This window comes from Biomphalaria glabrata, chromosome 1 (genome assembly GCF_947242115.1).
Source record: "Biomphalaria glabrata chromosome 1, xgBioGlab47.1, whole genome shotgun sequence".
In the NCBI taxonomy this organism is placed as follows: Eukaryota; Metazoa; Mollusca; class Gastropoda; family Planorbidae; genus Biomphalaria; species Biomphalaria glabrata.
In genome coordinates, this window is record NC_074711.1 from 24,849,493 (window position 1) to 24,866,961 (window position 17,469).

The following is a 17,469-nucleotide window of genomic DNA, read 5'->3' on the forward strand; positions in this document are numbered from 1 at the left end:
TACAGAAGAAACAGGAAACATATAAGAAAGTCTTCTGAGAAAGCAAACAGATTTGACAATAATTATGACTTTCCAGACGACATTTCAGAACAACTGGAACCACAATATCTAGAGAGTCCAAGATTACAAACTACGCTAGATGTTAAGCCGCCACTACACACTGCTTCTTCTAACAACTCTAGACCACATGGACCTTACGTAACACGCTCAGGCAGAATAGTTAACAAACCCAAAGAAACTTGATTTGTGAATTGACTTTTTAGTTGACTAGTTTTTTAGTTATTCTGATAAATAGATTTTCTGAATTAAAGAAGAGAGATGTAACATTGGTATTATATGTACATTTGCACACTAGCGCGTCAGTGCAACACCGCTTGTGTTTACGTAATAAATGGAGTTCCTAATATGTCTTCCCCATAGACATAAATAAATATAGACTGGAAGTAGGAAGCTCGTGTGGAGTTTTTGATCTCCCATCGAGCGCCTCCCCAGGTGGCGGATAGGGGAATGCCCTCCAGATATGGTGGGTACCGGGGAAATAAAATACTCGGGGTGGACCAAAATCAAACCTGCTGCCTTGCAGGAAGTGGAGGGATCCACAAAGGCTAGGGCACCTTACCCGAAAATAAAGGCAGCTATCCAGAGAGCTGAAAGGGGCAGCCCCCCAGATGGTTATGCACAGGGCTAACAACTCTGTCATATAAAAAATACTGTTACGAAAGCTAATACACACAAGAAAACCCGGACAGATCTCAACGGAAAACGACCTAGGCCTGGAAAAGGACATGATTTTTGTTTTGCGACATGGAACGTGCTAAGCCTTTATAGAGCAGGTGCGCTAGCCCAACTTATTGAAATGTTAAAGAAATATAGGATACCCCTTGCAGCCCTACAGGAAATCAGGTGGAAAGACTCGGACATTCTCAGAACCAAGGAGTATACTATATTTTATAGTGGTGGAAGCACTAACAACTTAGGTACAGGTTTTGCTGTTAAAAAGGAAATGGTAGGTAATGTCATTGGATTTAAACCTGTAAGTGATAGACTCTGCTCACTACGTTTGAAAGGAAAATTCTTCAACATATCATTTATCAATGTTCATGCCCCTACTGAAGATGCAGATGATAACACAAAAGAAGCCTTCTATGATGGACTGGAAAGAATTTATGATGAAGCGCCAAAGCATGACATCAAAATAGTCCTAGGAGATTTCAATGCAAAAATTGGAAAGGAACCAGCATTCAGACCAATAATTGGCAAAGAAAGTTTACATGAAGAGACCAACAATAATGGCATAAGATTAGTGGATTTTGCATCAGGAAAAGGAATGTCTATCAGCAGCACAAAATTCCAACATAAGAATATTCACAAGGTAACCTGGATCTCACCTGATGGCAACACCCAGAATCAAATAGATCATATACTCATAGATAAGAGACATGGATCAGACATACTAGATGTAAGAAGTTTCAGAGGAGCTAATGCTGACTCAGACCACCTACTAGTAAAAGCTAAATTTAGACAAAGAATAAGTACCATACACAATTACCAAAGAAAGAGAGCACAGCAATATGATAGTCAAAAACTCACAAAGGATCCACTTGTTGCAGAAACTTATAGAATGGCACTCCAAACACAACTGACAACATTAGAAAAGGACTGCGAAAATAACATAAATGAGCATTGGGAAATAATAAAGCATGCTATCAAAAGAACAGCAGAAGAGATAGTTGGATTTAAACAAAAGAACGAGAAAATAGGGTGGTATGATGATGAATGCAGACAAACTATAGAAGAGAAGAACAATGTCCGAATGATAATGCTACAGAGAGAAACCAGGAACACTAGACAGCAATACAATGAAGCAAGAAGAAGGGCCACAAAAGTTGTAAGAAAGAAAAAACGGGAATGGGAAAAGTCCAAGATCACTAAAATTGAGGAACTAGCAAAGGAGGGAGACATGAGAGGAATGTATATGAAAATTAAAGATGAAAAGAACGGATTTCAAGCTAGATCACACATGTGTGAGAATAAAGATGGTCAGCTTATTACAGAAAACAGCAGGGTCATTGAGAGATGGGCTGAATACTTTGAGGAGATCCTAAATACCACTGAAGATGGAGACAATGGAGAATATGAACTGCCACATGGGGGACCAGATCCCTTAGTGAACCCTCCAACACTCATTGAAACATCAGAAATAATTAGGACCATGAAGAATCACAAAGCACCAGGAGAGGACCAAATCACAGCAGAACTAATTAAATATGGAGGGAAAGACTTACATTCCCAAATACACAGACTAATATCAAGAATTTGGGAAGAAGAAGTAATACCAACAGAATGGGAAACAGCTCTTATAACCCCAATACACAAAAAAAGGATCCAAGTTAAAGTGCTGTAATTACAGAGGAATCTCTCTACTAAATGTGACTTATAAGATACTGTCTAGGCTTATAACTAAGAGACTTGGAAAATATTCAGAAGAAATCTTAGGTGACTACCAATGTGGTTTCAGACCCAACAAATCCACAACCGACCACATCTTCACACTAAGATGTATACTAGAAAAATGCCATGAATACAACATACCAATCCACCAACTCTTTATAGACTATAAAATGGCTTATGACAGTATCAGAAGGAAATACCTATATGACACACTACAGGATTTTGGAATACCCAATAAGCTGACAAGACTTATACATATGACATTAAACAACTCAAAAAGCAAAGTCATAATACAAGGAGAACACTCACGGGAATTTAGGATTAAACGAGGATTAAGACAAGGAGACGCACTTTCCTGCATGCTTTTCAACTTAACACTGGAGAGAGTTATAAGAAATATACACATAAACACAAGGGGAACTATTACTAACTACTTCAGGAGAGAAAACATGGGTCCACAACCAACAGGGACGATATACAGCCAACCTCTACAATACCTTGCTTATGCCGATGACATTGCCTTATTGGGTAAAGAAACCTCTGACATCGCTAGAGCTTTCATACAACTAGAAGAAGCATCCCGACCAGCAGGACTTGAGGTCAATGACAGTAAAACCAAGTACATCACAATGACAAGAGACAATCAAACAGAGGGACAAAATATCAAAATCAAAGACCACGAATTTGAAAACGTCCAAACTTTCAAATATCTAGGAAGTACTATTAATTTCAAAAATGACCTACTAACAGAAATAAAGGAAAGAATAGCAGCAGGCAACAGGGCATTTTATAGCACCCACCATCTACTTAAGAGCAAAATGATTTCAAGTAAAACCAAGAAAATAATATACAAAACTATAATAAGACCAGCAGCAATGTATGGAAGTGAGACCTGGACATTTACAAAGACATCTGAAAATTTACTTAACACTTGGGAAAGAAAAATCCTTAGGAAAATCTATGGTGCCATACAGGATGAAACAGGGTGGAGGACACGCACTAACCATGAGTTATATCAATCATATGAAGACCCACCAATAGTGAACGAAATAAAAAAGAACAGACTACGTTGGGCAGGTCACCTTGAAAGAATGTCAGACAACAGAGGGGCGAAAATTGTATACAGGCAAAAACCAAAAGGCAGGCGACTCAAAGGCAGACCCCGAATGCGATGGATAGATGACGTGGAAGCAGATCTGAAGCAGCTTGGGGTTAGGGCGTGGAGACGAAAGGCCCAGGAGAGATCTGAATGGAAGGATGTGTTAAAGCAGGCCAGAGCCCTCCATGGGCTGTAGCGCCACTGGGATGGGACACTGGCGGATCCAGGGGGGGGGGCGGTAGGGGCGATCGCCCCCCCCCCCACTCGGCCGACCCCCCCCCCCCCCCGAACTTCGGGGGGGCGGACGAATTTTAGCATAGAATTCACACAATTTGTATACAAATTTATTACTTATGTTAATAATATATACTAATTATTTATATTTCAACCTATTTTTTTATTATTTCGCCCCCTCCTCTAGTATGTTGACCGATTTGGTGGGGTCGGGAGGGGGCAATGGAATCAATCCCGCCCCCCCTTACACTTTTGAGTGGCGGTCCAATTTATTTGTAGAAATCACAGCTTGCTAACAGAATCAATTAAATATCTATATGATTAAAACTTGTTATTGATAGTTTAACCGATCTTTATATTATGTCGTTCCCTGTTTACCGTTTGGGGGTGGGGGGCGAATACCTCTACTGCCCTTCCCACCTAAACCATTTGAGTGGGGGCGGGGGCGGTCCTACTTTTATGGAGAAATCATAGTTTGTGAACAAAATTAGTTGAATTAATCTATAAATTTCTGGTATCTTGGTCGATTCGGTGGGGTTGGGGGGGAGGGCGATTGCATGTACTGCCCTTCCCACTCTAGCCCTCTGAGTGGGGGGGGGGCGGTCCTATTTTTATGGAGAATCATAGTTTGTGAACAAAATTAGTTGAATATCTATATAATATAAACTACGTATTGATATGTGAACCCATTGTATATTATGTCGTACCATACTCTAATCTCAAATTTTATCATTAGTAAATTTAAATGAAAAAGGGTTGTACCAGGTGGGAGGGGCGATATGTGCAATTGCATTTCCCCCATCGGACAAACCAATACTTTTTCTTTTAGTATTATAGTTTAGAAATTACAAAATGTAAAAAATCTGCCAATAATATAATTTATATATACTATAAATTAAATTCTTATATCGAGTCGCCCTACTTTTTTTTTTTATTCTTTAATGCCAAATGCAATCTTTAGCAGAAATTATTAAAGGAGCGAGGATTAATCGTTTTCATTCTACCGCCCCTCCAATTTCCAGAGTTTATGTAATTTCACATGAATTTATCATAATTATTTTAAGAAAGACTTTGCATTGGAAAAGTTAGAATTCAAACGAAATTTTTTAGTATAAGAATCATGATTGAGATGAGTTCTAAACCGATAAAAATACATTTATAGTCGCCTTTTCCCAACCTTTACTCAATCGGATATTTTTCTAGTTAAATAAATGTGGGACTATAACTCACAACTTATACAGCAATGTTATTGAATATTATTTATCGAATAATTTTTTTTCGGCGGCGATCCTCAAAGCCAAAATCTAAATATGTGGGGTATCTTATCTTTTCAAGGAACAAATCGGTTTTATTTGCAATGTATTAAGGGCCTATAAATTCATATTAGAATATCTTTCAAGTTTTTAATAGTATGAATAATGAGCTTTAGGTCAGGAGAATGCGTTTCTGCAGTGAAGAATGCAAGAAAACGCTTTTGTCGTCGGGGCTTCGCCCCGAACTACATTGATGAATAATAAGCGTAGATGTCAGGAGAATGCGTTTCTAAAGTGAAGAATTGAAGAAAATGCTTTTGTCGTCGGGGCTTCGCCCCGAACTTCATTAATGAATGATGAGCTGTAGATGTCAGGAGAATGCGTTTCTGCAGTGAAGAATGCAAGAAAACGCTTTTGGCGTCGGGGCTTCGCCCCGAACTCCATTGATGAATAGTAAGCGTAGATGTCAGGAGAATGCGTTTCTGCAGTAAAGAATACAAGAAAATGCTTTTAGCGTCGGGGCTTCGCCCCGAACTTCATTGATTGATGAATAATAAGCTGTAGATGTCAGGAGAATGCGTTTCTAAAGTGAAGAATTGAAGAAAATGCTTTTGTCGTCGGGGCTTCGCCCCGAACTTCATTAATGAATGATGAGCTGTAGATGTCAGGAGAATGCGTTTCTGCAGTGAAGAATGCAAGAAAACGCTTTTGTCGTCGGGGCTTTGCCCCAAACCCCACTAGGGAACCTTATAGCGTTGCCCCACTTTTTCGCCGAAGGTTGAGAAATGCTGCTTTTTTAAATTCTCATATATATATATGTGTGTGTGTGTGTGTGTGTGTGTGTGTGTGTATGTGTGTTCTGTAAACACGTTTATGCATAGGGTTAGGGTTTACTGGGCGTTAGGGTTAGGGTTTGGAAAAAAATCGCCCCCCCCCCACTCCAAAGTTCTGGATCCGCTAGTGGGATGGGATGGGATGGAAGTAGGAAGTTATTTTTATTTGGGCGGAGTCAATATGTTTTATGTACTATATCTATGTGAAAAAAAAATGGCGGCGATTGAGCTATAAATTCTAGGACTAACATTTCAGCCAATATATACCTTTGATCTTTAGTTTTGAAAAGTGCAAAACTGCCATATTCCCAATATTTTGTCTTTGTTTTATAATCATAGACATAGGCAAATATATATAGGTTTGTGATGTGGATCTACAAACTGATCTTTTCAAAATATTTCCGATAATAATTTGTTCTTTATCGTCCAGTCTATATATATATGTCTATGGTCTTCCCTCTTAAACACTAGTTTGTTATTTTTGTAATACGAATATTCTACAGAGTTAAAGATAGTTTACTTCCTAGTCCAAACCTCCCGCAGGACGACGGGGGTTGGGAGCGGGCAAGGGTTGAACCCGGGACCATCGATAAATCCAAATGACAGTCCAGCGCGCAAACCGCACGACCAGGCAAATAATACAGACTTTACTTCAAAAAAAGATGATTACGTCTTAAGCGTCATACATCTAGCCAATGACTTAAATTCTACCAAGACACGGTTTCTTGGCTGGCTCAGGCAACCCATTCCATGCTCTAATGGCGTCCTTCGAAACCATTTTATTCATAAAAAGATGCCTAGCCAAAATTAATTTTACGATAATGAAACATGTTTAAACCTATAAGATGGTCGACCTTTAGTTTTCGCAATGTGGCCAATGAGTTGAGAATTTTTTTCTCATTTACAAACATATACATTGTACCTTGAAATTTTAAAGAAAATCGTTACAACAGTTTTCGAAATAAAATTTATATACAAATATATATACATACAAGAATTGCTCGGTTAAGAGTATAGGATTTTTCAAAATTGGTCACTTTTGTCAGATATCCAGATTCATATTAATTAATTTGATTAAGATTAATGCGATATTCCCCCCCTTCCCCACCAAGGACGAAAATATAGGTCTGTGATAAAGGGAGGCTACTACGATATTGTTACATTCGCAATGTTATTTTTGTGGTGATAATTTAGTCTAGGATATCTATCTAATCTAATCTAGAATCTAGGGTATGATCTAGATCTAGATCTAACTCTTTGTTATCTAGGCAGCTATAAATCTAGGCTGTAACAATGACAATGGACGTGGATTCTAGAAGTATTGATTTGGCGAAAACAGCCTCCATTGACATGATGGGCTTGAACAATAAAGTGAGTTTTAATTTTAAAAAGTTAGTAACTGACTCAACTGAGTCAATATGAATAAGTAAGTCAGTAAGTTAAAAGAAAACTAGACTAGTAGATCTATTCTAATTCTAGTGTCTTTTATTTTTATGTCTTATAAAGTTATTTAATTTACTTATTAACCCAATAGCTCCTATGATCTATCTCCGGTTAGGAAAAACCCTTCTCAGGCGCTAAGCAAAGACTTGAAAGAGAGATAACCCCGAATTTAAAAAGATTCTAAAAAATATTTATTTTGAAAAAAATAATCAAATTTTAGATCTAATACTAGGGGTGCACGGGATAGTCCCTCCGGCTCTGGCTTCTGCCGAATATCCGCCATTTTTTACTATCCGGTGCTATTCGGCTCCGGTCGGATATCACTACCGGATAGTAAACCGGATAGTAAAAAGTACATAATTTAATATGCATAAAGTGGACCTAGTTCCATTACTGTCTGTTATAGAATGTATTAATGTTTATATGAAAACAAAATAATGTGCTTAAAAATAGAGCCTTTATGAATATGCACCAAACATCGTTTATTATAAAGACAAGGCATTACTTTAATGTCAAAACAATGGACAACTCTAAAGCAGTTTGCAATTCTTGTAAAGTAATACTGTCTGTCACGTGGTAAACCAGCAAACCTAAAGACTTCTCAACCACCACTATGATTAGTCATCTACGCTCGAAACACCCAGACTTATTCAACGAAATGACTGCATTGAAATCAGCATCAAGTAATATCACTGCCTGTGCCTGTACGTCTACGAGCTCCAGTGATTCGTCAAGCCTCACTCACAAGCAGCAACCAGGGATTAAAGAGGTCTTAGACAAAGCTAAATTGTGGGATATTAATAGTGATAATGCTAAACGCATTCACTTGGCCATAGCAAAGATGATTGCAACTGACATGGAACCTTACCAAGTAGTTGAGAAGTCTGGATTTATTGGACTTTTAAAAGTACTGGAGAAAAGATACACTGTGCCTAGTCGCAAATATTTTACAGAACGTGTTATTCCAGATATCTATGACAATATTTCCTCAAAGCTTCGTGAAATGCTATCTGATGCTAAAAGCATCGCTTTCTCAACGGACACTTGGACAGCTGATAATACCACCAAATCATATTTTGGTTTAACTGCCCATTGGTTGAATGAGTCATTTGACTGAAGCAACTATGTTTTGCATTGTACAAAATTTAATGGCCAGCATACGGCTGCAAATTTGCTGTACTTAAGATATTTACTAAGCCATTATCTGTATTAGATACAAACCAGAAGCGGTTTGTGGCCTTTAAAACATGAGCCTAATGACAAGTTGATGGTGTCAAATACATGAACACAAACATCTACCCACTATAGGCTACAACTTAGATTGTACTTAAGAAAGATTTACGCTATAAAACCAAGAGTGAACTTTACCTTTGAAAGATTTACATTAATTACATATATGTTTATATATTCTGCATGAGTTATCCCACATTCTACTTTACAATACATACGCACACACCATCTCATGTTACAAAGATTAGTTTATGATAAGCATATCTGTAAAAAAAAATGCTGTTCATTTTAATTTATCAATCAGTGATAGAGTTTAAAGTAAGAAAGTAAATAACAAAATAATATGAATATAGGTATGTTATATAGAAGATTTGCAAAAACTTCAGTAAAACGAGCTGTTTGAGTCATGTAGGTATCCGGCTCCGGCCGAATATCTAATTGTACTATCCGGTTATATCCGGCTGCGGCCAGATATCAAAAAGTACTATCCGGTGCACCCCTATCTAATACATAATCATTTTTATTACATATAAACAAACAACTTTAAAAAATAGAACAATATATACTTTTAATACCATGAGAATATAAATAAGCTTTAAAAATACCAATTTTCCCACGTGGGGGCTTATACTTATACACTGGAGCTATGGTGCCTATGGGCGTGTTCGTTTGAAAAATTATTTAAAATATAAAAATCTTTCTGATTTTATTAAAAATAGAATCGGTAATCTTCACAATGATTTGTAATCACGCTTGCAATGAGACACAAAGATAAAGGCACATTCCTCGTCCCATATGCTAGGACAAATTTTTACAAATACTCTTTCTTCCCTAGTGCTATTAGAGCATGGAATGGGTTGCCTGAGCTAGCCAGGAAAACCAGTGACTTAGCAGAATTTAAGTCATTGGTTAATATGCATGACTAAATGCATGACGCGTAGGACGTAATCATCTTCTTTTTTGAAGTAATGTCTGTATTATATAAGATGTAAGAGACTAGAAGAAATCTTCTTTAAAAAAGTTTAAAGCAAGTATATTGAATAGGGGATTTTAGAAACGTTCTACAACGGTTTAGGACAAAAACGGGAAAACGTTTCCAACTGCAGAAGGAGCTAATGGGTTAAGTTATTAGACTAGTCCTAGACTGACTAGTCAAGTGTCATAGTGATTAGAACTAGAGTAGTAGTAGAGATCATCTACTTCTAGCCTAGAGACTACTTAGAATTTAGATCTAGATTATTCTAGATTCTCGATCTATTATCTGTGGCATTTTACGTCTCGAGAGACGATCTTTTCCCTTTGCAACTTCTTGTGTGACTAAAGAGGCCAATCCTTGATACACAGCTGCGATCGCAGGTTGGGCATATATAATCACCAGGCGCCGTTGCATTTTCACCCTTCTTTCTGCTTCTGTTGTGTATGACATCTGCAATCTGTGACCCTTCCTTTATGCTCTCTCTCCATGTGGATCTGTCCAGAGTCACCTCTTCCCAGTTGCCAGTGTCGATTTTGAAGAGCTTCATGTCGCGTTTGCATACATCCGTATAACGTAAAAGTGGGCGACCAGCGGCTCTCCTGCCTTCTATTAGATCGCCATACTTCCTGTGGAAGTCGACCTACTGGCATTCTATGAACGTGGCCAAGCCAGCCAAGGCGTCTGCTGCTGATAACAGAGCGGATGTCCTGGCACCCTGCTCTTTGTAGCACTTCCTCATTGGTTATCTTATCTTGCCACCTTATTTTAAAGATCCGCCTTAGGCATTGGAGGTGGAAAACATTCAGCTTTTTTTCCTGCCATGAGTAGGTTGACCATGTTTCACTTCCGTACAGCAAGGTGCTCAACACACAGGTCCGGTAGACTAGGACTTTAGTACTGCTAGTCAGCAATATGTTGTCCCAGACTCTTTTCTGCATCCGTGACATGGTGGCCATTGCCTTGGCTATCCTGTTGTTCTATTGATCTATTATCAGTATCAAGAATAATCATGATCGTTTAGTCTAGATCTAGATTATTCTAGATGAGTAGTACTAGTAGATGAAACATAAAGACAAGAGAAAAAAAAATTTCTATATATTTATATAGATCAATATAGAATCTAGATTTAGAATTTTTAGATCTAGTATTGTCTAGATTCTAGATTAATCTAACATATATATATATAAAAATATAATAATAAAAAAAAATTAAAATATCCTTGAAAAAATAAAGCATAGTGAAGATATTGATGATTAATAACTATCCATATTTTGTTTCAACTTTCAGGTGGTAAATATGCGCCAAGTTGTGAGACGCACTAAAGTACAAGTAATCAACAAACTCTGCCGACATATTGCTGCCTTAAAGAAAAAAAAGTAATTATAGTTTTAAAAAAAATAATTCTTTTTAAAGTAATGTTTTAATCTTAACTCTATTTCAAATCATGTGTTGAAATAATTTCAAATCAAAATAATAGGAATAATGACTATTTCCTAATTGTTGTAAATGGACTATTAAATGTTATTGATTTTAGCTTTGCTTTGTAGATATTTATGACTATTCTTTAGTTTAAATCTTTTTCTTTTTAGGGGTACAGAACAGCAGAAGTCAAAAAATTTGTCTAAGGCCGAACGCTTTCTGGAGGAAATTGAGTCAATTAAAGTAAATGTTGAAAATGTTAAAAAATTATTATTGGCTTGTTAACCTTATACATCAGTATAAGAACTGTTTTTATAAGTACATTTTATACATATATGTATGTATATATATATACATTGCTATTACTTTAAAAAATATTTTTATGAAATGCTAAAAACATTGTAGATGCTGAAAGTTTTTTTTATATTACATATTTTTATATTTATTGCATAGAAAATCTATTTACAACCATCTAATTACAATTTAAAAATTAGTAGAGCACTTTTGACATGAAATAATTACCCCACCCCTCCAGTCATAGTTACTCTCCTACTGGTTAATATGTCTGTCAATAATTTTAAAAAGACATCAAAAATGTTTTTATTTCATTTCTTTCAAAAACGTCTTAAGGTAAATAAGATAAGAACAAGGAAAGTGATAATTTTTATTGGTTTGTTTGACCTTTTTTTTTCATTGACTTTTATCTTCTATCTAAATAAATATAACAACATTGTATTACAGAAATTAAAAGAGGACAAAGTTTCAAAGTATGCACTTGCCAATACAAGAACATTTTCTGATGTGTGCAAGGTAATTTTAGAATTTAGATGACATTGTTACCACTCAGTCTGTATTACATCACTCTTGTAATTATGTTGAGGTAGATACATATGTATTTGTCTTGTCAGAGTTCTTAACAAAAGAAAAAAACATTATCAACTTGGTAAATGAATTTGGACCGGACTAACTAAAATATCTCTAGATTGAGCTAGATTTGTCTTGAACTTCTTAGTTTCTCTTTCAATCATTGAGTGGAATAGTTGGGATATTCATGTCATGTCACAGTTTTAGATTTTTCCAATCAAGTTAATTTCAAGTTAACTGCTGGCCATTTAAAGAGCATGAAACTTGAGGGGAGGAATAAGTTAATTTGTTCATAATACCATAAATACCATCATTTTGGCTTAACTATTGTAATTTTAAATATTTGGACCTGTCCAATTATTATTGTATTTAAGGGGGTAAAATGTTTAGAATTTTTATTCTTTGTTTTGCTTTATTCCATTCAAAGCAAGTTGTATTATACAAAGACAAATCAAAACCAACTGTTCAATTCAACATCTACGCAGTATTTTAGTTACATTAAACTACTAGAAAAGAATACATTAAAAAAAAATCAGTTATTTTAAAAAATATTATTATTTATATTTTAGAATTTTATAAGTCGTTTTGTTTTAATTGTTAATTTCAAATGCATAATTAAAAAAATCTCTAGGATTATAAAGCTTGTTATGATTAAATAATAATAATTTAAATATTTTATGAAATGTTAAGCTGCATGCTTTTTTAAAATGTTATTTCCATTACTTATTGTTTTATTTGACTTTTGTTAAAGGAGAGTTTGTCATCTGGCCCCCGTGCACTTGGTCGACTTGCTGATCACCCACTGATGAAAAAAGTAGTATCTGATTTCAGAGAACAGCATTCTGATTGGCAGGACTTGGCTGCATATTTACTCATTAAACAAACAGGAAGGAGGTTCAAAACTAAGAAGCAGAAACAAAAGAAGCTTTCCAAATGTGTGGAAAACATGAATGCTGCAGAAACAATGACAAAAGCTTACATCCAAGAGAGGTTTGGAAAAGAAGGTCTCCAGAAGGCAGAAATAAAATTTGAAAGAAAAAATAAAAAACTAACAAGAAAAACAGCTGAAGACACTGAGTCAGACAAACCTGAACATAAAACTGTGGTAAATACATTAACAAAGTTAGAGGAATCGAAATCAGAGAGCAATCAAAAGTCTCTGGGTGATTCAACTAACTTAAGTGACAATGATGATGGTTCCAAGTTAACTAATATTAATACCACAGATTCTTTATTAGAAACCTGTTCAAAGTCAGAATTAGATACACTTAATAAATTACCAAAAAGTAAGATGAACAGCAAAGAAATTTCTTCCAGTGATACTATTGATGAGGTTTGTGACAAGAAAAATAATAAAGAAAAAATAAATAATTCTAAGATGAAACTAAAACTTTCAGAGGAAGATATTACAAATTATGATTCTGACAGCAGTGACTCTGATAGTAATTATTCAGAAGCTATTAATTCTGATGATGCTGAAACTGATTCAGAACTAGAAAACAAAGATGCAGAGTTTGTGAAGAAATCTATAGCATGTGAAGACACAGAGAAAGAAAGTAAAGAGAACATGAGACAAAAGAAGAGTAAAGAGTGTGTGGTGAAAGAGTTAAATCTTAGTGAAGAAGAAAGCTCAAATTCAGAGATTCTAATTGCTGATGATAATACAAGCTCAGAAGATGAAGATTTTTCTGACGCTAATGATGACTCTGGTGAAGAAGTCAGTGAAGACGACTCAAGTTCTGGTGATGATAAAACTGATGATGATGGTGCATCAAGTTTAAATGATGATGATGAAGAAACTGAAGATGACAAGTCTTCTAACTCTGCATCTGAAGGAAATGCAAAGATCATCAAAAAAACAGTAAAATCTGGCAGTAGCAAAAAAAATGAAGGGAAAAAAATGAAAAAAGAGAAACAAATTCCAGAGTTTTTGTTGAAAGCCCAGTCGAAACCAGTGAATGATCCTTTCTTTGGTAGTGGTGATGAAGATGACAGCATGGCTATCAGACTTGAAGATAATCAATTATTGAATGACAATGACATTGGGAATGATGACTTATCTTATGATAGATTTAAAATTGGATCTATGTTTTATAATCCAGAAATCAAAAGTTCTGAAAAGTCAGCCAGACAGGGTAAATTTGCTAAGAGAGGGGGTCACACCAAGTTTGGTGGTGAGAGAAGATCAGGCCCATTGAAACAAAATACTTCTAAAAAAGGAGATTTTAAACAAGGCAGCTTTAAAGAACATTCTGCTGGAGAAAAACGATTTGATAAATCAAAACACTCCAGTAGAGAGAGTTCTGCAACTATTAGTAGGTATGGTATACTTTTTATAATTGTATTGTTATATGAGTTTTTAAGCAGACAAATACGTTTTTTGCATTCATTTGAAATAATTATCTATTCATGCTACCTACTTTGTTATTTTAATGCCTTGTTTCTGTTACCTTAATGATTAGTAGATTAATGGTCAGTAACTCGTATGTTGGGGCCCTAACCAGGGAAGGATTGGGTATGAAAATCGACTCTAGAATTACCATAAAACCTGGCCAACAAATGGCATGTCATATTAGATACATCCTATAGTAGGCCTAATTCTCTGCAAAATATGTTAAGTTTGATAATGCATCCGAAACATGCTTAGGTTTCTATAAAGTATTTGTAGGTAGTCTACAAATTATTTACACTATAAGACTAGAGAGAAAAAAGCATAACACTTAGAAAGGCTTTTAACACGAAATACCTATAACAAGTTTTTTCAATCCCAACAACAGTTGATGCACTTGATACATGACTGTATATTAATAATAGCAATCTTTCAGTCATCATACCATTATGAATAACAATAGAGCATTGATCCTTACATGTGATATCTTTAGTAGTGTCATATTGGTTGTGAAAACATTCTTGAGTCATTTATTTCTCTGCCTATAGCAGCGTTCATCAGCTTTCCAAGGCTTTCTAAGACACATTTTTCAACAACATTGTGTCCTTATTCCCTCTGCCTTTCAGATTTGTAAAATGAAGCTTTATGTTTTTGGTAATGCACTCACTAGTATGCTCTTTTATGCAAGCATCCTGGCAAGTATATAAGCTCTAAGAAAAGTCCATGATAACAAGTTTGCCATCCAATTTCGCAGCTGTGTCTTAAATTAAACTTACAGATCTATAAACTATTGTTAAAGAGCTAATTGTCACCCCCATTTTTTCTGTGGTATATCAAAGTTTTTGTAACTTAAACTCTCTTTTCCTTCTTTTTTGCTAACACTGTCAATGGATCCATTAAAAGATGGGGGAGGTAAGGAACAAACAAACAATTGGGAGTGTGATGTTGACCAGCAAAATGATTAGGTCAAACAACAACCTTGAAGACCCGAAAGCTAAGTTGAAGTTCATTTTGCTGGTACATAGCAAAAAGAACAGTCTAACATTTTGCGGATGATATTAAATACAGTTTAAAGTTTCTGATATTAGGGTTGAAATTCCGACGAAATTGTAAAACGAACAAAAATTGAACCTGTTCCGTTTTGGGTATCAAACCGCTGCCAAAATTATTTTTTTCTTTATTGGTCTATATGTTTTGGCCCATATAGCCAGTCTGCCTCTGGTTCTAACTTTTTTTTTTATAAATCCATATTGCCACATGGATTGTTCCAATTTGTTATCTCCTGGGGCCATTTATAATTTTGCATGTGATGATTGCCCACAAAAGTTGCACAAATAATTTCTTGCTATAGGCATAAATTTAGAGGTGAAAAAGGTCTGATGCGTTTTTTGTAAAAAATAGTTTTTTATTGAATATATAGTGTAGAACATCTCATTTTTTTTCTGTTCAATATTCAATGCATGTTAAACAACTTTGATCATTCTGATTTTTCTACTGACTAGTGACATATCATTTGATTATACATTGCTTAGCTTTTTACCTCATTACTGATTTCATAATTTTTGTCTTTTAAATGTAGAGGTAATTGATATCTCTTAATAAATTAAACAAATAAGTCCAAGAGTGCATTCTTTCCCAAAGCAAGATGGAGGCCTCATCTGTCACAACTATCTAATAATAAACATATTCTTTTTTCTGTCATAATATTATCAACCAGAACATAAATTTGTTGTATAGTTCAGTCTTTACTTATGATGGAATGTAGGCAGTACAAGAAATGTTTGAATAGTTTTTGGTATCTGGAATACAACCATCCTTTAGAAACAGAAGGTTTGTAAATATTATTGCCAAGTAAACTTCAGTACTTGTCAGGAGGCCAGGTGACTTATTTCACCATTATTTTTTTAAAGTTGTCAGTTACACTTGTAGGTCATGCCAAATATTTGTAAGGTGAATTGTCATAATAGAGGCAGATGATGTTTATACATTCATGTTCTGTTCTCTGCAATTCTATTTTAAAAACTCTTACATCTCAAACCACCCTGGCTTTCATGTAAACCTCCTATTAAAGTATTTAGTTGTTCAAGCAAAATCAAAAGAATTCTTATGTTTATTTCTGTAAGAGAATGGCAATCTATCTAGATTAGTAACATGATGTTCATTCAGGCTATAAGGGTGTGGTTTTGTACGTTTGTTTTTTTAGTTTGGTGGAGAGGAAAGAAAGGGAGGCTATAGCTAATCTGAATAATGAGGCAAAATAAATAAAGTCCCTAAATAGGCCAATGGAGTCTCAAATGTTTGAAACTATTTGTTTTGCTTTTCAAAAATACAGTATATTCATAGATTTAAGCTTTTGTTAATTGTTTATTATCCTTCCCCTATTCTCACACACATAGATCTACTAACACAATATGTCCTTAATTTTCAGATTCATTTTTAAAACTTTTCATTATGATATAGAATACAAAACTTGGAGGTATCTTATAATTCACATCTTTTCTTTTTTTTGTTGTTGTTATTTCTTCTTCTTTCAATATGTTCAATATTTATTTTTTTCTATTTCTAAGGGACAAAAACAGTATTAATAATACAAGGAAAGATTCAGATCCTAAAAAAGGTAAAATAATTGAAAGTAATGTTGTTTCTCCTTGTTTTGTAGTTAGTGCTATTAGTGTGCTAGTAGCTTGAGTCTTATTTAATGGTCCTTGGGTTGTTCTTTCAGTTAACATCAAGAGTGAAAAACTCCATCCTTCATGGGAGGCTAGCAGGAAACGGAAAGCTGAACAAAGTGGTATTGCTGAATTTAAAGGCAAAAAAATTACATTTAATGATGATGATTAAACTTTATTGCAAGTGTATAAAAAGTGTTTTTTTTCCCCTGTAGTTTACAATCATTCAAACTTTAGCTTACATGCATTAGCATGCAACATTCAATCATTTACAACAATATGTAAAAAGAAAAAGAAAATGAAATGTCTATTTCTTTATTTCAATTTCAGTCCTATGAAACAAAACTACAGTAACGAGACATGAGAGATATACTCTTTAAAATTATCTCTCAAGCTCAACATCCTCAATATATATAAAGTACAAGTATTGAACACCAACATCTTGTCATAATCCGGTCATAATACAAATTAATAGGTCTCAGTTTTTTTTCAGTAGCACACCTTAATCTTAGTACCATACAGGTGTTCCCTTGTTTGATGATGCTGTAATCCATACATATATCTTTAGTACCTAGACATCTTAACTGCACTCTAATCCCTGGATAAAAA

General features: G+C 35.0%; 1 protein-coding gene across 1 annotated transcript; it reads left to right on the forward strand.

Annotated features, from left to right (window-relative positions):
- The first annotated feature begins 7,018 nt into the window (after positions 1-7,018).
- LOC106078403 (serum response factor-binding protein 1-like) lies at positions 7,019-17,055 on the forward strand. Its single transcript, XM_013239260.2, has 7 exons — positions 7,019-7,241; positions 10,807-10,895; positions 11,109-11,181; positions 11,680-11,748; positions 12,554-14,121; positions 16,759-16,808; positions 16,914-17,055. The coding sequence occupies exons 1-7, from the start codon at positions 7,164-7,166 to the stop codon at positions 17,030-17,032; spliced, it is 2,046 nt and encodes a 681-aa protein (XP_013094714.2). The 5' UTR covers positions 7,019-7,163; the 3' UTR covers positions 17,033-17,055.
- Positions 17,056-17,469: the final 414 nt, after the last annotated feature.

Excerpts from the sequence above, each read along its gene's own strand:
- LOC106078403 (XM_013239260.2), top strand. The coding sequence starts at position 7,164 with ATGACAATGGACGTGGATTCTAGAAGTATTGATTTGGCGAAAACAGCC. Across the intron at positions 7,242-10,806 it reads TGATGGGCTTGAACAATAAA|GTGGTAAATATGCGCCAAGT; the intron begins GTGAGTTTTAAT and ends TTCAACTTTCAG. Across the intron at positions 11,749-12,553 it reads CATTTTCTGATGTGTGCAAG|GAGAGTTTGTCATCTGGCCC; the intron begins GTAATTTTAGAA and ends CTTTTGTTAAAG.